This window comes from Pollicipes pollicipes, unplaced genomic scaffold (genome assembly GCF_011947565.3).
Source record: "Pollicipes pollicipes isolate AB1234 unplaced genomic scaffold, Ppol_2.1 Scaffold_3087;HRSCAF=3621_pilon_pilon_pilon, whole genome shotgun sequence".
Taxonomy (NCBI): Eukaryota; Metazoa; Arthropoda; class Thecostraca; order Pollicipedomorpha; family Pollicipedidae; genus Pollicipes; species Pollicipes pollicipes.
In genome coordinates, this window is record NW_023596225.1 from 4,165,609 (window position 1) to 4,187,836 (window position 22,228).

Below are 22,228 nucleotides of genomic sequence, written 5' to 3' on the forward strand. Positions count from 1 at the left end.
GGACGGAAGCAGTGGCCATGGTCGGTGCCATTGAAGACTGGGGGTCGGCAGTTCGTGGTGGTGCAGCCTCGTGCAGGTTCCCCGTGTTGTGATCTGTACCGGGCTGATTGGTTCAGGGCAGGCACGTGTGATGTTGCTCTAGTCGTGCTCACCGGAGTACTCGGGTCAAGCGAGCCCGTCAGATGGCGCGCGACTCTTCACTCACGCTCGCCGCGGTGTCGTGACAAAGCACCGCTTGGTTACTAGGTGCCCAGTTGTCGCGCCCGCCACACGTCCGTTGGCCACAGGCTTTGGCTGGGCCATGGCTTCGTTCCCATCACCAGCTGTCACAAGTGTTAGCCCTACGTTCACTGCGATGTGGCTTTGAGATTATACTTAAGATTACTGCGCCCAGTAGTCCGGTTAACGCAAGGCAACGACGAGCAGGTCTATATTTGTACATTTATCCCGTCTCTCATCAACCGTTGTGTTGACTGTTGCTGGCGGTAGCTGATGGTCATTCACGGCAACGCGTTGACCCGCTGTTGAATCATGGCCTCTGAGCAGTGCACGTTGTGGCCTCGTATTTGGTGAGGTTGTGAGTATCTTGATCCGTAAAATATAAACGCCTGCACCTAGGATCTAGATTCGACGGAAACATGGCCATGGTGCATGGAAAAACGACAAAACACCGCAGAGTATTGTTGAAACCACCAGTCACAGATAGACCGTCTCGTCTCGAAGAAGACCAGATTTTGGGAAAAATTGATTGCTCAACAAATAGTGGATGTACGAAGATCGTCCAAGAAAGCCCAGAAAGGACGAAGTGGTCTGATGCATACACTTGGTTCTGTGTAGTGAAATTGCGTATCTAATAGGTCCTTTTTAATGAACGTGGGCTGAAAGGCATGGTGCTGCTCAAAACATGTTTGCCAAATGAGGTAGTTTCAGCTTTTAGCTTGCTTTACCAAAGCAAAACAAACTAAATCAGGGAAAAATCAGCAAGGAAGGATGTTCAGTCGTCCAAACTCCCAGATTGCTCATGTGTCGGGGGCGACCGGCTCGTGCTGGCGGGCACAGCCAGGTCAAGGCACTGAGCGGGCGAACGGCGGAGCGGACAGGCGCTGTGGGTTGGGCGGCCAGGGTGGATAGAACGTCACTGTAGTGTGGCACCGTGGGCCAGGGCGTTATTGACAACGGCTGCGCTTATTCTTTGGCTTTCCGAGCAGAAATTGTGAAGAAAGCTATGTAAGTTGTTAGTGCATCGGCGAGGAACATTATGCATACAGATAAGGCAGTAGTAAAAGCCTTATTCTTCGTAGAAAAAAGCAGAATGGAGAAATCGGATGCGTTGATATTTCGGCAACATATCTTTATGGAGACGAACAGCAGCAGCGTAACAGTAGTAACGGAGCAGTAGTGTAACAGTATTGCAGTAGCGGTTTGAATAAAGACACCCATAAATATCCAGTACTGATATTCGTTTCCATGAAGGTATTTTCCCGAAACATCAACTCTTCCATCTCTCAATTCTCTTGGTTTTCTGTGATGAATAAGGTTATCACTACGGTCTTATCTGAAAGTGTGGAACTATCACTGTCAGAGCGGTTTGAACGACAGGCGGCCACGCGGCCGGAACTGCCCCAGGTCCAGGAGCGGGCCTCCGTGCAGGCTACCTGAGATACCGACCAAAGTGGTACTAACATAGCACGTGGGCATGTGTGACTCAATGCCAAAGTTGCATCGACCATCTCATCCCTTTCGGGTCCATACTCACGCATTCTGAGGCGCAACTTCGGCCAGGTTGCTCCTAGTGCAGTAGTGGACCTCCCTCCAGGCTAGATGCAAGACCGGTCAAAACGGGACAAACGTGGCACGCGTGCACGCAAGTGACGAAATGAGCCATTATTCCATCATTCCATAGTTTTGGTGATTGAAAATACCATTGCACAAGCGATCTTGGCGCTGGCGGCCGGCCGGTCGACAGTTGCCTGAAACCCAACAACGGACCTCCCGGGTAGTTAGGGGTAAGACCGATCAAACTGATACAAACGTAGCACATGTGCATGCATGTGCAAATGCCGGAGCTATACAGCCCGTCCCATCGCTTTTGGGTTCCAACTTGCGCATCATGAGACGAATGCAAGAACGGCCAAAACGGCACAAACATGGTACGTGTGCACGCAAGTGAAAAATGGACTCACGTTCAAAACATTCTATCGCTTTCGGGAACATAGCTGTCTCTCCTATTTTAAACGTGCTTTGAGCGACAGGCGTCCGCCCGGTCGAGTACGCCACATGCCAAGTAACACATCTCCCTGCAGGTTAGATGCGAGATCGCCCAGACTCATGGGGCGGTCTCGGGCTTCAACACGTTGATGGTTTTGAGGAGACGGAAGCGTTCATAATTTTCACAATTCAATATCCGAACCCTCGTAGCAAAATTACGTCCCTGCTGGTCTGGAGAAAGCTGTCTTCCTGAAAAACTGAATTTTCGGCGCCGCCTCTATTTCTAGCTGAGTTGGACGGAAGCCTTGCCACACTCTGTATTCTCAGAAGTGTGAGGGGAGGCCTTTCCGATCCCCGACGCACCCCCACCGGCGCTCCGCTCACGCAGACGGCACGTCCGGCCAGGAGCGCCGCCAGCCGACATTCGGGCTCGGTGGCCAGACACAGGGGTGACACTTTTCAAAATCGGTTTTGAGGAAGGACTCAGCCTATAAGACTGACCTAACATACCCTAACACCCAATTTCTCCCGCATTTCAGCTATTTAAATTGGCTTCCGACGTCAAGGAATAATGTTTTCATCGCCCGATATGTCCAGAGCGGAAAAGGACCCGTTTTCAAGCCCATGTGGTATTGCGGCTTTGCAACAAGCTTAGAACTGTAAATAACTCACAGAAAACATCTTAGTAAGAATGTCCGATATGATCACCAGAAAAAGGTCTCGTATATTGTTCATGGATGGATGTCCGGCTCGCGAACACAGTTTTATGCTGAGTGACTTCCAATGACATGTTCAATCACCAAAAGCGATAGAATGGTCAACACATGTTTCCATGTGTGATATGTGGGCAAACGTGCCACGTTGGTACCGTTTTGGTCAGTCTTGCATACAGCCTGCAGGGAGATTCCTTGCTGGATTTGGAGCAATCAAGCCGAAGTTGCCTCTCATTATGCTCGTGTTGGGCTTGGAGAGCGTTGAGACCGTAGGTACAGCTCGAGTATGTTCACACACATGCATACATCCTCGACACTTTCTCCCTTCTGGCCCTTATTCAGCTTTTACACTGGTGGCGAGCATTCGCCGTACGCAGCGTTTCTGCACTGACATTCCGCACCTGCTCGGGCGTACCTTGCCGCCGCATCGCTGGCTGGGCGGCCGGCGGCGGCCTGCCACCTGGTGGTAGCCGGGCGTGAGGGCGCGGGAAGGCATGTGGTCCGGGGGAGGAAGTGGTTGTGTTTCAGAATATTTCGCCAGGGTATTGAGGTAAACCATGAATTTCTTTTAATTCTCAGGTTTTTTCGGTGTGGTTGTGACAGTTTTTCGTTGATTTTGCAAAGAATTGTGAGCGCCCTTTCCATAGCGTATGATAACTAGGACTTGTTTCTGTGGTCTTGTGCGTACTGCATCTGGCATTGGATTCTTCTGTTGAGTGTGGCATTACTGCAGTTTTAGAGTTCTGAGTGGTGGGTGCATCGTCAGGTGGGCTTAGAAACTGATGATAGGTCATTTTTTTCACGACCACATAATATGTGCACCAAAACAAAGGATACTAAACCAATGGAATGCAGCATGTGCCAACTTCTGGTACATTAGGTACCGTAACTCATGTCATGAGTGTCATGCAACATTATTATCATCAATATAGCATTGGCTTCAAATGGGAAGTCATCCCTAGCATGCAAGCTTTTTTGAACCAACAACTTGCCTTGCTGTTGGTTTTTACATCAGAGTGCCCAAGATTCTGCAAGAAATTGTGATGATGTGGCAGGTGATGTGAACTTTATCAAATTAGCTCAAAAAGTATTTTAGAAAGTGACATGACTGGGCAGCTTCTTGTTTTGTTTTCCAAAATTGAGGAAATATGTCATGATGTGCTGCCACAGAGCAAGTCAGCTTCCTTAAGACCTATAGGGCCTAATCTGACAAGTCTGATCTGAAAAGTGTCTTGGCAGCATGTTAGTCAGCAGAAGCTGCTGCCAATGGACAGCTTGCTTCTCAAATTTGGGACAGCAGTCAGGCTGCACCTGGAGCAGAGTTTCTTATTCAGTTTCAGGAGGGGGAGTGGGCAGATCCAACCTTCAAACAATTTGGGCTCCCTAAATTTGATGTAATGATAGCCTAAATCTGAGGAAAAAATTATTTTTTAGTGTGTGGCCACTGCCAGGAGTGGCCAGATGGGCTCCACAGAACAGCTGCATTTAGAAGATGCCCAGCCTGGTCTAGCTTAGCTCATCTGAGCCCAGCCCTTTGTGGCCCATCCAGCCAGCCGGTCAGACATTCCATGGGAAGGGCCCGCGAATAGTGGTTCATGCCTCGTTCAGTGCCGTCTTGCCAAGTCCTCAGTCTGATAAGTCACACCTGAGAAGTTCACAACTAGTAAGCAGTACTGCATGGGATCTGTTCTGATCATCATCTGATCATCATCTCTGAACACACCAGCTGAGCGTGGCACAAAGCCAAGCCAGCATGAGCTTGTTGTGTCCTACTCGTGACCTTGGTCTCGGCACAGTCTTTCCTGATGGGGCTCGGTGGGGGACCCACTTATGCAGCTGTGGTTCTTGAGCTGGGGTTAGGGCACTAACTTCGGGTACTGGATTGGGCGTCCACATTTGCCGCGTACGAGCGCACTGCATTGCTTCCTGATGTACCAGGCACCCTTGATGCCCATATCCCTGAGCACTTCCATGCAGAGTTTTGTCCAGGCAAGAAGTATTGAGCCTGTGCCAATGATGCCTGCATTTGTTCCCCAAATGATGTTAAAAGATGGACAAAACCTATCACGTAAGAATATGTGGTAGAGGTTTTCTTTACTTGCAGCTGTTGCTGTTTCAAGCAAGCTCGATGGTATGCAAGGACATTGCTATGTATTCGTGCCATCCTAGTCCAAGGACCTATGGCGAGTTCAAAAATAACTTAAGAATGGGTGGCTGGTGACCAGGCAAGCTCATGAACCATTGTTTATCCCTACATGCCTAATAAACACCCACATAGGGACCCACTCCCATGCCAACAAACCCAGCCAAGGTATATGTGGGGCAGTAAATGCAAATATGGTTTGTAAAATCCTGATGTCGATGATGGTGGCATTGTACCAGCCACTTAAACCTGGTTGTGGATAAATTAGCTAACCTTTGATGTGATCAGTATTATATTGAGACCACCCCATCACAAAATGCAGTGCAGTTCGTTGACAATGCTGCACTTTTTGCTGATCAGAACTCCTATGGCATGTTTACTTTCTGCCATTACTTTTCCAGTTGCGGCACAAATGGATCCGGACTTGTTTGACATGTGCACCTACCTGGCGACTGAGGAGGATGCCCTGCAGTTCTGTCGCGCGCACGGGCTCATACCGGCGCCCCGTCTGGCGCCGAAGGACCGGCGGATGAACGAGTACTGGGGCGTCTGTGGCGAGCTGAGCTTCAACCCTGCAAAGCCGAAGTGTCACGGCTCGGTCACCACCACCTGGCGCACGTATGCCAATGGGCCGAAGCCGCAGTATCGCTGCGTGCGCTGCAAGAAGCAGACCTCGCAGCAACGATTACTGAGGCAGGTGAGGTCCGGCGCTGCCGGTGGCGGCGGCACCTTCTTCGCCAGCGTGGACGCCGCCGGCCGGCCGAACGTCAAGGTGTCGAAGGCGTCCGTGCTGTGGATCCTCTACTGCATGATGAAGAAGCTCACCATCGCGGCCACGCTGTCGGGCGCCGCGCACCGCTTCAGCGACCTGAGCGACATGGCTGTGGTCGAATGGCGCAGCTACGTGCGTGAGCTGTTCGAGATCGAGCTGGACCTCGCACCGACCATGGGCGGGCCGGCTGAGAGCGTGCGCATCGACCTCATGCCGTACGTCGGCCAGCCTAAGCACCCGGTCGCCAAGAAGGCGCGTCGCAGTTTGGATGACTTTGCCGGGCCGTGGCTGCTTGGGCTGCGGTGCCAGCGCAGCGGTGAGTTCCGGCTCTTCTACGTGCAGCGGCGCTCGGAGGCGGTGCTGCTGCCGATCGTGTGCCGTCACGTGGCGGCCGGCACCGCCGTCCTCTCGAACAAGATAGGCTTTCGGTTCCTCAGCACGGCCGCTGATCATCGCGGCCCCAGGAATTACGTACATGAGCCGGGATTCCAGGTGAGTCCCAACTACAGATGAGTCGTTGGTGAAAACAGCAGACGGGCAGGGCCGCCCAGCAGCGTATTCGTCTAACGATCGCTTGACGTAAAGTTCGGTGGTCGACGGTGTCCGATGCGCAGGTACAGAGTTCTCACTGACAGCGTGTCGGGGCCAGAGGGGCGCGAAGGGCCTCCGTGGCCTGCTGGATTCTTGTTTGTTTCGGTCAACATCCAAGGGAAACTTTTCGTTGAAGAAGTGCACCTACTGATGTGTGCACTTCTAAGCATGTGTGTCTTACGCACTCTCCCACTTGTGCAGACTTCCTCGAGCCATTGCTTGCATACCACAGATATGTTCAGCCAAGTGTTTAGCAAATGGCACGGCGCACGTGCCTAGTATTAGATAAATGGCTACTGGATATTAACGTAAGAAAACCAATGTACGATTCATTTTTATATTTCTAGTACGAATGTGATCACAGCATTTAGCCGGCGGAACTAGAGGTGGACAGCCCCGGTCCAACTCGTCCGAGTACTAGCGGGCAGGGCGGCATCAGGTCAATGTCTGGTCAGTGCAAAACTAGCATGTCTGTTTCGCAGCTGTTGGCGCGGTGCATACGGATGGGCTGTACTCTAGAGTCGTGGTACTCGTACGAGACTCCCAAAGATGGGTGTCTACAGTGGGCCGTGTAGTGGTCCCAGCGTTCCACGCCAGGATGCGCCGTTCAGGTTGTACTCCCTGTCTCCCAGTGCGGCAGGATATGTTGCCAGGTCCAGACCACTGGCGGAGAAGTCCACAGTGGCATTGAGCTTCTGCCCGCTCTGATCCAATCGTAGCAAGAACTTTTACAGATGCATTACAAGGATGCGTGGGAACCTCTGAATCTTCAGGTTTTCTGGACCACTTTTGACGCCTCTGGCACGTGGTGCCCGTCGGCGTTTCTTCTCCGTCAAGCACCTCTTCCTTAATAAATAGGTCAAAGCAGTCTTGTTGACCCGTCTAGAATGGGATCGGCGGGCTCAGATCCCAGAAAGAGCCGAGCGTCACGGACGCGTCGCCGCACACCGTGCACCGCAGCGTGGACTTGGGCTGTTCAACGAATAGGTCAACGAACTTCGAGCTCTTCCTTGACAGGCAACGGTCCCAGGCCTCCAGCGGTTTCCGGCTGGCACTGAGGCTGTCGTCGATGTGGATGGGTTTGGGCTTGGGTTGGTTGTTAACACGGTTGACGTCCTTGTGCAAACCCTCCAGCGGGTATCTGAGGAGCTCTTGTGCGCCCTGCCGCTGATAGCGCGTGAATGGTGCCGCAAACGGTTGGCATTTTACCTTTAATGGGGACGTGGTCAGCGCCCGGTCAGCCTCATCTGGGCTCTTCCATAGGTCTCGCATTAGCTTGGCCAATGCTCTGATGAGAACACCCTTCACAGCGGAGGTGGTCGTGTCGATCTCTCTCAAGTACTCGTCTCGTTGGATGTAGTCATGCACGGCGTGCATGCCGCTCAAACATTGCGGCACCGTGTTCATGGAACACGTACTGCTGATGTCCCGGGGGTCCCGTAAGGCCGAGCGGCCGGGTCGCGGGCCGCGCCCTACCGCCAACTTTGCTCAAGCTTATGATCCACATGAAGTCGATGGGGAGGCGGCCGGGCCTGGGCAGACGACCGGGCAGGGCTGCCGCCGACTCCACTGTTCAGTACGCGCCCGCTCGGCCTGTTGTTTCGCCTTGCATTCGGTGTTGCATTTCGCCTTGCATTGCTGGGTTTTCCCCAGCTGTTCAATGGAACTGCTCAGCTCATCCTGCAGCTCAGGAAGGCAACACACCGGGCCAGGCTCGACCGGACCGTCATGCCGACTTGGGAGGAGGTGCGGGCCGACACAGAGTGTGTAGGAGGCCCACACGCGGGCGGCGACGAGTTATGCGCTCCATCAATCGGGCTAACGATGTTGTTGGCTGCCTCCGTATGTAATGCCTAGCTCGCCACAGCCTGCTTGCCATTGGGCGCGGGCCAGTTATTTGCGCTGGCAGGTGCGTTGAGACTAGCTGTGCCAAGCACGGAGGCAGCACTACCACGGATGACGGCGATTGATAGCCGCTGCCAGAGCCGGCCAGCCAGCTTCAAGTTGATATCCTGATAGGTTGGCAAGGCGCGACCCCCACTCTCTGATGAAATCCGTGGTGGACGGACCGCGGGAGCATCAACTCCTGCATTGGTATGGCACACGGTAGATATGACGTAGGATTCGGCGCGCGTGTTAACGGAGGTAGCCTCCCAAACTCGCCTGTTCCCCAGGAGCACGGGTAAATGTGAACCCGTCTGGTCATTCGTCGTCACAGCGGTCCAGGCCGGTCAGTTCCAGAATGACGAGTATGCGCAGAGACTGCAGGGCACGCCTGGTGACATCGTTGAGCGCTGCGTGTTGGGGATGTCTTCCAGCGCTGAGACGGCATGTCAGGGCATGGTAACATTCGCTATCTGTGGGAGCACCGCATCTGCAGTGGTGTGGGCTGCACACATCGGCTCCGGCCCTCAATGCCATTGGATGCGCAGCGTCTCGTTGTCAGTCAGTGTACCGAGGTTGGCGGGTGGCAAATGACGATTCTTTTGGTCTAAGATTGTTGTTCACTTCTTCTGATGTGTCACATCATAGTTCTCCGAGAATGCTCTGTGATTTCATGTGACACTGTTGTGTGATGTGTACAAAGTTCAATTTGTATAAAGTGAAGTAGGGCGACTTCTGTAAGCGAAGAAAGAAATAGTTTTCTTTTCTTTGTCACTCTCCCAGAAGTCGGAATCAAAAGCTCAGCAGTCAACACTGCTTGTCGCCATGAACTGACTGATTAACATCTACACGCCGTCGGTCTTAATGCAGAATCTTGACAGTTGTCTTCACCGCCTTGACGAATCATAAGCCGTGCGATAAGGTCATGTTCAGCGCTGTAGTCTAAGCGCTGTCTTCACTCGTCGATGCGTGTCCCAGGGACAGAAGGTGGCCAAGGCGTGGTCCCGCGTCAGGGTGGCCGTCTAAGCGCTGTCTTCACTCGTCGATGCGTGTCCCCAGGGACAGAAGGTGGCCAAGGCGTGGTCCCGCGTCTGGGTGGCCGTCTAAGCGCTGTCTTCACTCGTCGATGCGTGTCCCCAGGGACAGAGGGTGGCCAAGGCGTGGTCCCGCGTCTGGGTGGCCGTCTAAGCGCTGTCTTCACTCGTCGATGCGTGTCCCCAGGGACAGAAGGTGGCCAAGGCGTGGTCCCGCGTCTGGGTGGCCGTCTAAGCGCTGTCTTCACTCGTCGATGCGCGTCCCCAGGGACAGAAAGTGGTCAAGGCGTGGTCCCGCGTGGTGGCCGTCTAAGCGCTGTCTTCACTCGTCGATGCGTGTCGCCAGGGACAAGGTGGCCAAGGCGTGGTCCCGCGTCAGAGTGGCCGTCTAAGCGCTGTCTTCACTCGTCGATGCCTGTCCCCAGGGACAGAAGGTGGCCAAGGCGTGGTCCCGCGTCAGGGTGGCGCTGTCGCACCAGCCGAAGGGCACGTGTGGCCCCACTCTGCCCGGCTACCTGGCCACCATCTGGTGGGAGAGCCAGGCCGGGCCCGAGCCCTTCAACCGCCTGCTGGAGGTCATCAGGCGCCACTACCCCCAGGAGGAGGACTGGGTGAGAGCGGCGGCAGTGTCGCCCGCCACCCCTGCGCCTCTCTCGCCTGCCCGTCCTGCCTGGCTGGGTGCACCCCTGCGCCTTCCGCCTGCCCGCCCTGCCTGGCCGGGTGCACCCCCGCGCCTGTCGCCTGCCCGGCCGGGTGCACCCCTGCGCCTGCCGCCTGCCCGCCCTGCCTGGCCGGCAGGCGGCAGGCGCAGGCAAACTCGCAAAATAGCTGGGCTTGTTGAGGAGCTGCTTAGTAATGGGTGCGAGAGGCGCTGGCTGCAAGCGGAAATACGCGGTGGAAACCGAGGCCAGTGGAGTCGCTGGAAGCAGCCGCCGTCGAGCGCCAGACCTGTCGCGGGACAGAGGCCGTGGCGCTGGCGCCCGCCCTCCCCGCTCTCGGGGGGTGATAGGTGGCGCTAGTCGCGGGAAACGTACTCTTGATCTCATGCGGGCTGGAGTCAACTCCCGTAAAGGGGAGTTTTAGTTTGTGTAGGGAGGCACGTCGCAAAATACCAAAAAAATCTAGGTCTTTATTTGCGAATCCTATTGGGGTAAGGAAAGTTAAATGACCTTTCAGAGTTTCCCGGTCGTGCTTTCTAAGTCCTGTGACCCGGTACCAACGGGCTTGCGCGGTCACCCACCATTGTCGGCGACCGAGTAGGGGAGGGGCAGAGGGAGAGGGGCAGTTTAAGCTTCTGAGCTGATCAGTTACTCGAAGGGCGATGAAATGCATGCCATCAGCAGGGACAAAATGATATATGAATGCGTGATTTTGGCGGCCAGGGGTGACCAAAGGTCAGATATAGGGTGCAACAGATCTTTCGTATCCGAGGTCACAGCAAGCCGTTATTGTTATGTTTTCAGCATGTTGTTATGTATCTAGTATATTGCTTTCCATCCAGTATGTGGTTATGTATCCAGTGATGTTATTGCCATGCATTCACGGTGATGTCGCGGTAAGGTCATATAAGTACAGTCAAGGCGTGGAATGATAAAATAAGGTAATGCTTTAGCTGCGTCCGGGCCATTTTATGCCAGTGCAGTTGAGATGTGCTTAGTGTGCTTAATAACGTTCTTGAGTTATCTGAGTATCAATGGTGGGCCAACTTCAAGTACAAGGTCATCAGAGCTTAAAAATGTCTAAGGTATACAAGCCGTAAATATTAAAACTAGAAAAATACATAAATCACTTCAGTCTTTCTGCAGTCACCTTCGGCCGCCGCTCGGCGGGCTGGTTGGGGATTACACACGCCGGAGCTGGGGATCACACACACCAGGGCTGGAGATCACCCACACCAGGGCTGGGGATCACACACACCGAGGCCGGGGATCACACACGCCGGGCTGAGGATCACACACACCAGGGCTGGGGATCACACACGCCGGAGCTGGGGATCACACACACCGGGGCTGAGGATCACACACATCGGGGCTGGGGATCACACACACCAGGGCCGGAGACCACCCACACCAGGGCTGGGGATCACACACGCCGGAGCCGGGGATCACACACACCGGGGCTGGGGATCGCACACACCAGGGCTGGGGATCACACACGCCGGGGCTGGGGATCACACACACTAGGGCTGGGGATCACACACGCTGGAGCTGGGGATCACACGCTGGAGCTGGAGATCGCACACACCAGGGCTGGGGATCACACACGCCGGGGCTGGGGATCACACACACCAGGGCTGGGAATCGCACACGCTGGAGCTGGGGATCACACACGCCGAGGCTGGGGATCACACACGCCGGGGCTGGGATCACACACGCTGGAGCTGGGGATCACACAGGCCGAGGCTGGGGATCACGCACGCCGAGGCTGGGGATCACACACACCAGGGCTTGGGACCACACACACCGAGGCTGGGGATCACACACTCCGGAGCTGGGGATCACACACACCGGGGCTGGGGATCACACACGCTGGAGCTGGGGATCACACACGCCGAGGCTGGGGATCACACACACCGGGGCTGGGGATCACACACGCCGGGGCTGGGGATCACACACGCCGGCGGCCATCAGACGTTTCAATAACTCCACCCTGATTTTAACCTTTTCGTGCACGTGTCCCGGAGAGTAGGATCTATAGAGCGGCCTGGTTTGGCCCCCTCGAAACCTCAAAATCTATTCGATGGGTTGATTCTATGCGCCGAAAGATATGGACGTCAGGAGTGCGGAGTAACACTCCGTGTCACACACCTACCCCCCTTGGAGCCGAGCAGGAACATAGCAAAATTTCCGTCCAAGAGAACATGACACTAGTATGTACTTGACACTTGGCTGTGTCCCCCTCCCCCAGTCTTTCCCACTAGTGTTACTTTCTCTCCTGTTACGGCTACGGCTAACCTAATTTTCCTACAGTATTGGTGAGAATGCGCCAAATTAAATATAATATTCATGGGGACTCTTCCCTCCCCTCCTCATATTTTCCTGTATTGTATTGTGTCGCATTTAATCGCTCAAAAATCGTTGATGAGGTAGTTTTCCAGATCTTCGGCTCATGATAACGTTCGCTGGTTTCGGCTTGTTTATCACCCACTTACTGGTTACAACACGTTACATTATTATTATTAATGCCATAAAATTCGATGCCACGAAATATGTTTAAAATACGTCATATTATAAAATACGCCAAATACGTCAAATATTACGAAGCATACTGTACCATGCGATACTATATAATACGACAGGATAAATATGGCATGATAACATACGATGCGATGGGGTACGTACGTACGAAGTCCAACGATGAATCCAATGTATGTTTTAAATTCACAACGGAAGGTGCCAAATTCAGCATACACACATAAAGGTGAACGCAAATAAATTGTAAGTACATGGGATCCGCATTGACTTGCAATGATCACACACGTACACACATATGTTATACGACCACACAGGTAGCCAGCATAGCTTAAAACGGACACGCACAGCGTAACATTTGCGTTTTAAAGTGCGAATTTTTAATCCCTCAAGTCAGAGATGAAGTCCTAGTGATGGTTGGAGCCAGGCGGCTCCAAATTGTTGTGCCAAGGTATGGGAAGGCTCGCTTTTTGTTCCCCAATCGGCACCTGGGCAGGTGGAGAGACATTGACATGGAGGAGCGCGTCTCCCTTAGTGAAACAGAAAAACGTTGCTTAAAAATAGATTTGACGGCCGAGGGCAATTCCTGGAGTTTTATTCCAGGCATTTTAGAACTTTGAACACTTTCAAGCACGCCCGTCTCTTTCGCCAGGTCATCAATCCGGGGCCAACCTAGAGATTCCAGAGTCAGTGTTATATACTGGCTGCGTTTCATGCCAGAGACAATCCTGGCGGCAAAATTTATAACTTTTGAATCATTTGCATCTGACGCTTTATCGCGCCACTCCACACACGTAAACAGTAGGATATTGGTGGGAAGTCATAGACGTCGATAATAATCTGTTGCTTTTTGCACGACTCTGGTGACATGCTATTCCTACGAAAGCGTCAGGTCTACGATCAAACCGGGACATTTGATGTGCCATGATGATGAGATAGTCTCTTCATCCATCGCAAAGTGAAAATCAGATATTTTCTTTAAATTATGTTTTAATTTGTAAGAAGAAAGTCTGTTTTTCCTTGTTCGTTTTCAGCGAGTTTGCGCCGAACCAAGCATTAAGTTTGCAAATGGATGTTTCTAGACGATGCTTTAGTGCTTCGAGACTGCTTGTGGGATGGAGCGTGGTCAAGAGGTACATGTGCATGTGATCTGCATCTGCATCATGTGCATCTGCACATGTACAGAGGCACAAGTCATGTGCACATGAGATAAGGCGTCCATGTGACAGGTGACTGGGCATGTCGTTTGTGACTAGGATGAATAATAGCAGACCGACTATGGATCCCTGGGGCACCTGGTTGGTTACCGAGTCATGAGGGACATGAGTCCTCCACGCACCACCCGTCTCCGACCACTCAAATAACTTTGAACCAATCATGGTTCACGCCTTACCACTGAAGTTTTGTGATAAGCGAACCGTTATCAACGCTGTCGAAAGCCTTGGATAAGTCGACAGCGCCTAGCGAAGGTATCTCCCCGCTGTCGACGTTCCTCACCAGCTCTCCGACAGTGTCGAGCAGAGCGTTCTCAGTATATTGACCTTGCGGGTATATATATATATATATATATATATATATATATATATATATATATATATAAGCAAACCGGTAGCTAGCTGTTTGCTTGTTAAAACTTGTTATGGGTGTGAGTGTTGCACCACCATACTGAGTTCTTTGAGGCTTACCCGTCGTGAGGCTAAACAAGAATTTGTTGGCAACAACATTTGGCAACAAACGTGGTTGAATTGATTGGTAGGAGTCTTCGCCTTTGCGGTTTGAAACAGGGCACCCCACGTGCCTGCCAAAGCTGTCCGGTTCTGCGGTGAAGGCACGGTTGGTTCCTGCTCGAGAGATGGACCTGGTGGTCCTGATCTGCACCGAAGTGAGGACGAAACTTAGGATCGAGTGCAAGAGGCTGTTCCTGACCATCACCTACTTTGCACATTAGTCGACAAACACAAATACCAATGATGTGGTGTTCCGCTATGTAAAACACCACAAGCTGGTGGCACGTAATGTCTCGGTATCAGCCGATCAATGAGGCGATGCGGAAAGGTAAACGCATGAGTTCGCTTGTTGGGAGCGAGCACGCATGAGGTCGGTTATTGCAAGCGCGACGTGGAGCAGCCAGCTCGCCTCGGCAAAATGTGGGGTGCTCTGTATTTGGGTGAGCCGCCAGACCCTGCCAACTTCAGGGACCCGTCAAGGACATTCGGCATGATTACTACTTTGTGATCCATATATATGGAAAGTAGCGTTTGGACACGCAAATGACAATATTACTTTTCGTATTTTTGTCGTAGGAATTACACCGGGTTATCTAAACTTGACGGTGTGCACAAACTTTTCTCCTCAACATTGAAAAACGCAGATCGCTGTGTTTGATAGCAAGCGTTAAATGCCGATCCATGATATTTGGCCTCACATTTATCATTGTCAAGGTCATTATAATGCCAGGCGTAGCAGTTAAGTTCCGAATTGTTTTATTTAAGCTTGTATTCGCCAGTTCTAGCCATGTAAATGATATAACCGGCGTCTTGGTTGCCAACGTTGAGGAAATTATTGGTGCATAAAGTTAGTGACCGCGCAGGAAGATTTTCGTCTACAGTACCTCCAGCGTCTGATTTAGTGCCGAACTTTGCAGTACTTCTTATGCCGTTTATAAAACTTCGAAGGTCAGGTTCCGTGCATTCTCATGTCTGCCCCTGTTGTCATCATTTGCTGAATGGCCCTGGCATCACCGTGTGTGTAGTTCAGTCGAGCGTTTTGTGTTTGACCTCGTTAAAATTATATTGGGGACATGCGTTGATACTCGTTTGCACATGCGAAAAAGTGTGCACTGAAAAAAATGGAACCTTTTTCCCACGCTCTATCGAAGCCTTGTAGGTCTGCTTTTCAGGCTGATGTAATCCGTCCGATTATTCGACTGCCCTTTAACTATAAGACTTCAAAGGATGTCGCACCCATGATTGCGCAATATTTTCTGTGCTGCTTGGATCATTGTAGATGAGGGCAGACGCGTACTTTTTGACTTAGCTGGAGCAGAAGCCTTTCAGCTGTCGGTCGTGACCAAAGCCAGAGAGGCGCCTTTGTCGACACGGGACGAGTGGGGCCTCAGCGAGCGCGGATGTGTTCACCACACAGACGATCCCAAACGCCAGCGAATAGAGCACGCCGTCTTCGGGAACTCATCCGAAAAGTTGCATTGAAACTTTTTTGCAACAACTTTTGCAACAACAACAACTTTTTTGGATTGCAGTTGCAAAAGGTCATAATTGCATTGTAGTGTGCTCCCTTCGTGAGTTTAACAGGCTGAGGCGCACTTAACGCTTTGCGCTCGCCTAGCATTCACGCACTGGCTTACCTTGCCAGAGCACTAGCTAGAGCATTGTTTTGTAGTTACGAAAAACTGGCGAAATTTCCACGCCGGTTTGTTACAGAGGGATCGATGAAGTAATGACCTCTGATATCGCTGTGATAAACCAGGTGGTTGGTCGACAGCTGAATAATTCTTGTCGGATCTTCTTTTAAGTCACCACTTCACTGATGTGCCATCACAACTGACATGAAATCGGACAGTGTACTAGCGAAGCATCCGAAAATGTCGAGTACTTGCCGCAGAAACGATAGGCTCGTAATGATTGGCCATTAGGGGCGTCATTGTCAAGGTCACGTAGCGTAGATGGACAATAACTATCGAATGCCTTTCGTAGATGCCACTAGTCAGAACATTTTCCGCCGTCCACGTTTGTAAGCGCTGACGTCGTCTTCTGTTTCGCAGGACGTGGACACTCCTCCCGCGCTGCCAGCGCCGTCGCCGCCGCCCATCTCTGTCGTCAGAGACGCGACAACCAAGACAAAGCAGGAAATAAGTCGGTCCTGGCGGTCGAAAGGACCTTCAAGCGCCGAAGTTCGCTGAGGGCTGTTGTGATGCTGGGGTCCAAGGAGGCTATTTCATTGCAAGGCCCTCAAAAGTGCAGGCGATGAACGCTGCCCATTGTCTTTTGAAACTCAACCAATTGTTGTGTTTGTTGAATGTGATGTGACAATATATGAAGTCAGCCAGGCTAGCCGTGTTGACCAAGAGGCTTGTCCCGCGGCTGAGGGTAAGGAATGACTGTCGCATGCGGCGGAGGAACAAGCCGCAACGAGGCCACGCAGGCACGGGATGTGGTGACCTCCGCCTTTCAGGTCGTCCCATGGCAATTTCCGATGGGCAATGTGTTTGCGGTCGCCCCGTGGCAGGCCCAGTCGCCTCGATTAACGTGATGGCTTGAACCGGTCATGAAGCCTGCTTGTCGGCATTAAATATCCGCAGCTCGTGTTGCCTGTAGCTATGGTCTAGATCGCGCATTACGTCGTCTATTGCCGCCTGACATAGGTACCTGCCGTTTCAATCCACAACCCCCGACCCGTTACGAGCACCATTTCCGTCGCGATCAGCTGGCAACACCCCACGCCAAATTTGTTAGCACCCCGACCTCGTCTCGCCGCCGTCGTTCTCGTCGTACGGCCCACGCCGCCGGATCTGTGTGACGCCGGCGCTCGTGTGCTTTGGGATGCGTGCCGACCGAAGTGGAGCGGGGACCATCACCGGCACCCGGCGCGCTCCCCGCCGCCGCGCGGCATCCCGCCGTCGGCACGTCGCAGTCGACACGTCGGCCCCGGCGACGGCGACGACCGCGCGTCGGTGGGTCGAACGAGCTTGCGCGCGATCGGATTGGGCGACGCTGGCGAGAGCCGTGGCCGGCCGGCGTACCTGCGCGCGCCAAAATAGACAACAATGGGGGGCGACGGCGCGCCGCGCGCGGTCAGCATTCCCGCGCCGGCGCCGGTCGTAAGTTGTCGGCTGCGCCGCGTGCGTCGCCCGCGGCGGGACGTGCCGCGCGGGCCGGCGGCGGCCGTCGGCGCCGATGAGGCTTGGCGACGTTGTCAGGCTTCGGCGGCGGACGGGCCGCGACCGAAGCGTCGGTGGCTCGGTCTTGGCTCGTGTTGACTGCCGTAAGCCGTCGCACTGGTGCGACCTTTGACGACGAGGGAAGCCCTTCGGGGTCGCCTCGCTTTTGATTGGTTGAGCGTGTTCCGACGAGGAAGCCTTTGGCGTGAGGACCGGGTCTGCTGCGGCGGCGGCGGTGACCAGCCCCGATCGACGAGACAGTGGCGGGCTTCACGGCCACTGCGCCATGCCTGTCTTGCTTCCATTCGGACGGAGCGCTGTGTGCTTCACCGCGGACCGACCCCGCGCACGTGGCTCAGGAATGGCTCAGATCCGCTGGTTGCGGCGACAGCTCGGTGGTCCTCGGCCTAGATCTGGCAGATTTGTTCGCCGCCTGTGCTGTCATCCTGCGCGAGCAAACGGATCGGTTAGCAGGCCCACGGCTCACGGAGATCCTGCTTGGCTACGACAGCTTGGTGATCGCAGGAATACACGCCTGGTGACCGGTCTTGTGTCACAATAACAAGCCCCGTCTCTTGGACCCCAGACGCCCAGGGCTTCGTCCTGGTAGTTCCCGTCGGCCTGCGCTCAGCACAGGCACTTGACCTCTGCAATCGTCAGCGACGGCCGTTGCCCATCCGCCGCCTCCCCGGCGCGCCTGTCCAGCCTCACCCGTCGCCATCTCTGCCGACCCCGCGCTCCGCCACGTCCTAGGCCCCGCCGCGGGGTGTCGGCGTGCTGTAAACCGCGCGGCGGCGGCCGCGGGCGCTGACCTGTCGCTACCGGCCGGGGCGGCGCCGTGTCGCCGGCCGGCCCCGGCTATCGACCAGGGCACGCCCGGCTGAGTGATGGGCGAGCTGGGCCGGCGATAGCACGCCGCCGGCGCCGAGCTGTTAGACCGCTGTACCCGCTATCGGAGCCGGTCCGAGTGTGTTTCCGCGGCCTGGCGCCCGACGCCTGCCGGTCTGGGGCGACGATCGGGACCAGACGGACGTGGCGGCGCTGGTGCACGGTCAGGTTCGGCGAGGTGCGCCACCGGCCGCAGTGGACGCCTTAAAACCCAGGTGGATATGCCCGCCGCTCCAGTAGAGCTTCATTGTATGCATTGGTGGGAATATTTTATGTTGAAATTCGTTGGTGGTTATGCGCAAGAGACAACTTTTCAGCCCTACGAATTGTACATGTTCTTTTATCGGGCTGGTCCCGGGCGCGACACCATCGCATCATTCTCTCACAGAGCTGCCTCCCCTCGAAGTTTAAAGAATATCTCTTCTTAGTGGTAAATGATACCGGTGAAGATTGATCGGGTGGTTCGTTAAGCCGCGACACAATTTATCCTGAACATTAATTCATCTGTTTTCCGAAATTGTTCCGCCTGCCATTTGTGTTAAGCCTTGCGCTCTCATGCGATCCGACCCATCTTAGGCAGGCGTCGGCCATTTGCATAGCTTCACTTATCACCTTTCTAGGATGGTCGCAGCGTCGTATCGCAGCAGTGAACAGGTTACGGATGGCTCAATGTATGGCTTGCTTGCTGTAAAATGGGTTTGTACTGCAACGACCATTAACAATGCGCCGTGGTAAAGACCCGTTCGTACTTTGATCCTGGCCATGTCTGGGTTCGGGTCGCGTGATGAGTGACGTGTTACAAGACGTCGTCGCAGCTTTCCACGACGGCGGAGAAATGTGACGGTAGCTGCCTTGATCATATTCATCAGCTGACAGCCTAAGCCCCGTGCAGAGCCACAGTGGCGTGAGTGTTTGCACCTCAGGACCCGAGCTGTCAACCGGCTGGTTGCAGCCGGATAGTCGGGACTATTCTCGGCTGGTTGCAGTCGGATGGTCGGGATTATTCTCGGCCGGTTGCGGCCGGATGGTCGGGATTATTCTCAGCCGGTTGCGGCCGGATGATCAGGATCATTCTCGGCTGGTTGCGGCCGGATGGTTGGGATTATTCTCTGCCGGTTGCGGCCGGATGGTCGGGACTGTTCTCGGCTGGTTGCTGCCGGATGGTCGGGAGTGTTCTCGGCTGGTTGCGGCCGGATGGTCGGGACTGTTCTCGGCTGGTTGCGGCCGGATGGCCGGGACTGTTCTCGGCTGGTTGCGGCCGGATGGTCGGGACTAGCCCTTCTCGGCTGGTTATGCCGATCCAGTTGGAAACATCGGTGTTGGCACCATGAAGACGCCGACCCGGGAGTGGCAAAAAGGGAAACGCGTCCTCAAGAGCGGGGCGGATCACGAAGAGCGAAATACGAATGTCAGGTTACACAATACGTTGTCCGCAAAAGCGTTGGTTTGGGTATTTGCATTTACTGTCCTTTCGACCAGTGATGATTATTTCAGAGCTATGGGACGAAGGAGACAGGGCAGCGGTGGGGCAGGACTAAATGCACCTGGGGTACCAGCCGCCGAGCCCTAGCCCGCGCAGAGAGCCCTCTGTGGAGTATGTGCCGGTCACCGGGTCGGGGTCTCTCCAGGAGGCCTCTCGGCCCACTCGTGGCTGGTGCATGCAGCCTGCCCCGGACAAGTGGGGCGTCGCGAAGATGCAGGATAAAGCAAGAAAGAGAATAAGTGGGCCGGATGCCTTGACATGGTCACGCTTCACTTCATTTTGTTTAAGAAGTTTCAGCCCGCTCATATCATTTCACGCCGAGAAGGAGTAACTAAAAATGGCACCTACGAGCATTCGTATCATTTGAAGCGCGTTTGTACGTTTGAGAGAGCCAAACAAATTATCAAGCAGATGTGAATGATCATAACCTAAAAGGTTTTCAAAATGGCAATTCCAGATTATGTTGACGGCAATGGGTCCGCAGAGTATTCCGTTGTTGTTGGTATTTGCCACATTCAAGAAGAATATGTTTGACTGTAAGAGAACGATCACATGGATGACAAAGGGGATCAGGCTATTGCAGATTTTAATAACTGAGTGAGCTTGGTGTGTCCAAGTCAAAGACGGGTCAACACCCTCTCCAAACGGACTGTGCGGCTTGCTGACGTCCAATGTGTAATATCTGGTTTGATGCAATAAAGTCGAGTTCTGTTGTTTTCTGTCCATTGTCGTTGCCAAAATAGTATCGTCAAGTTACAAATATATATTTTATAGTGGTATGGTCAACAGAGATGGGTGTACTGTGAAGGGCCGTCAAGGCTACCTTGGCCAATTGGCCGGCTCGCTCGTTCTCCGCGATAGCTCTATGGCCTCGGATCCACACAAATATAATGGCTATGTCCTGCGTGTCTGCAGAGAATGATGCATGCTGATGATATTGGCGCAGAGGCGGCGAATCAGGTCGGAGTCAATCAGTGACTGCAAAGCCGCCCTTGAATCAGAGCAGATCACTATGGTCCTGTTCCTACGACTTTGTCGTTCTGTGTGTTGCAAGGAAAGCAATAGTGCAAGTAAACAAGGCCGCAAGGTAAACAGGTCTCTCATCTGGTAGCTTTTGTAAATAATGCGGGTGACATCGTACTGCACATGCGATGCGGTTATCGGTCTTGGAACCATCAGTGTAAGTAAAGAGACAATTGTAATATTTTGCCGTCGTGCGGTTGAATTTCTGTTGTACGTGAGCTGCTGTCACGGAGATTTTAAGATTTGTAAGAAGGAACAATTTGCTTCCGTGGCGTCTACAGTCAGTGAGCCACTATTAAATCTGGTGGCACGGAGACCCGCGGTAGGACGTAAATGAGGCTTCGGCAGGAGACAGTTACACGAGACGCGACCGTATGGTCCGAGTGGCGTTCTGTTGGTCCTATGTACGTGGGATGAATTAGGGCGATATAGGTGTAGATTGGTCAAATAGTTGTCATGTTCATCAGTGTGTATTCAACACGTTGGAGGGCGAGAGGGGCCATATATGCACGTACCTCGAGTGCAGAGATTAGAGATTTCCGCAGTTTTCCCTGCGGGAGCTGCAAAAAAAATGTTTTGAACGACGGGGATTTTGACTTTTTTGTTACCACCCGTGTACTCAACGGAGCCATATTCAATGAGCGGAAGAACTGAAGATAAATGAGGTAGTAATAAGTAATAACGGACAGCGCCGTATCTTGATCCTGAAATGCACCTGGACAAATTCAAACGTTTCATGTTTTTGTTGCGGACATGCGTGACGTGTATGCACACTGACAATCTCGGGTCAAGAACGATATCTAAATGTCTGCACGATGAAACAAAAGAAAGATGGTAACCGTCAAGGGGAAGAGAATATGCCGGTGTATCTAGTCGCCTTTTACTGAAAATCATAGTGACCAATTTTTAAAGGGAAAATTTGGAACCATAACGTCTTGGCCATTGATGTCCCTTGTCTCGTTAGTCTGATATGATTTTATCGTGATCTATTATCCAGACAAGGTGATTTCCAACCATGCGTTCCAGGAGTTTTCCAAGGCAGCTGTGAGCGCAATGGGAGGATGGTTGATTGGGTCGTGAGTGTCCCTGTCTGGTGATGGGAGTGGAATGATCATTGCGTCCCTCTACATCCCTGAAAAAACATGGGAAGGCCGAAGAGCATTTAACATTTTCGAAATGAGCTGCACCGTGTTGTAAGGTACATGACGAAAACAGGATAGTATAATTTATCCTGACCTTCTGAGGTATTGCCGGTGGATTTCATTGCATCGTGCAGCGCTGGCAAGGAAGGAGATACATTGTGGGCCTTGGTATTATCAGAAAGGAAACCGATCAGAGGCAAATGAAAACTAAGTTGCGCATGATCTGTAAATACCGGCTCGTAATTGTCTGATGAACTGT

General features: G+C 53.1%; 1 protein-coding gene across 3 annotated transcripts; it reads left to right on the forward strand.

Moving 5' to 3' along the window:
- The first annotated feature begins 3,390 nt into the window (after positions 1 to 3,390).
- Positions 3,391 to 16,596, forward strand: LOC119089618 (uncharacterized). Of its 3 annotated transcripts, none has more exons than XM_037212397.1 (4): positions 3,391 to 3,471; positions 5,466 to 6,328; positions 9,771 to 9,956; positions 16,318 to 16,596. In XM_037212397.1, the coding sequence occupies exons 2-4, from the start codon at positions 5,477 to 5,479 to the stop codon at positions 16,453 to 16,455; spliced, it is 1,176 nt and encodes a 391-aa protein (XP_037068292.1). In that variant the 5' UTR covers positions 3,391 to 3,471; positions 5,466 to 5,476; the 3' UTR covers positions 16,456 to 16,596. The 3 variants fall into 3 exon arrangements, with proteins under 3 accessions (XP_037068292.1, XP_037068294.1, XP_037068293.1); XM_037212399.1 differs by lacking the exon at positions 3,391 to 3,471 and adding an exon at positions 3,618 to 3,671; XM_037212398.1 differs by lacking the exon at positions 3,391 to 3,471 and adding an exon at positions 3,621 to 3,687.
- The last annotated feature ends 5,632 nt before the right edge of the window (positions 16,597 to 22,228 follow it).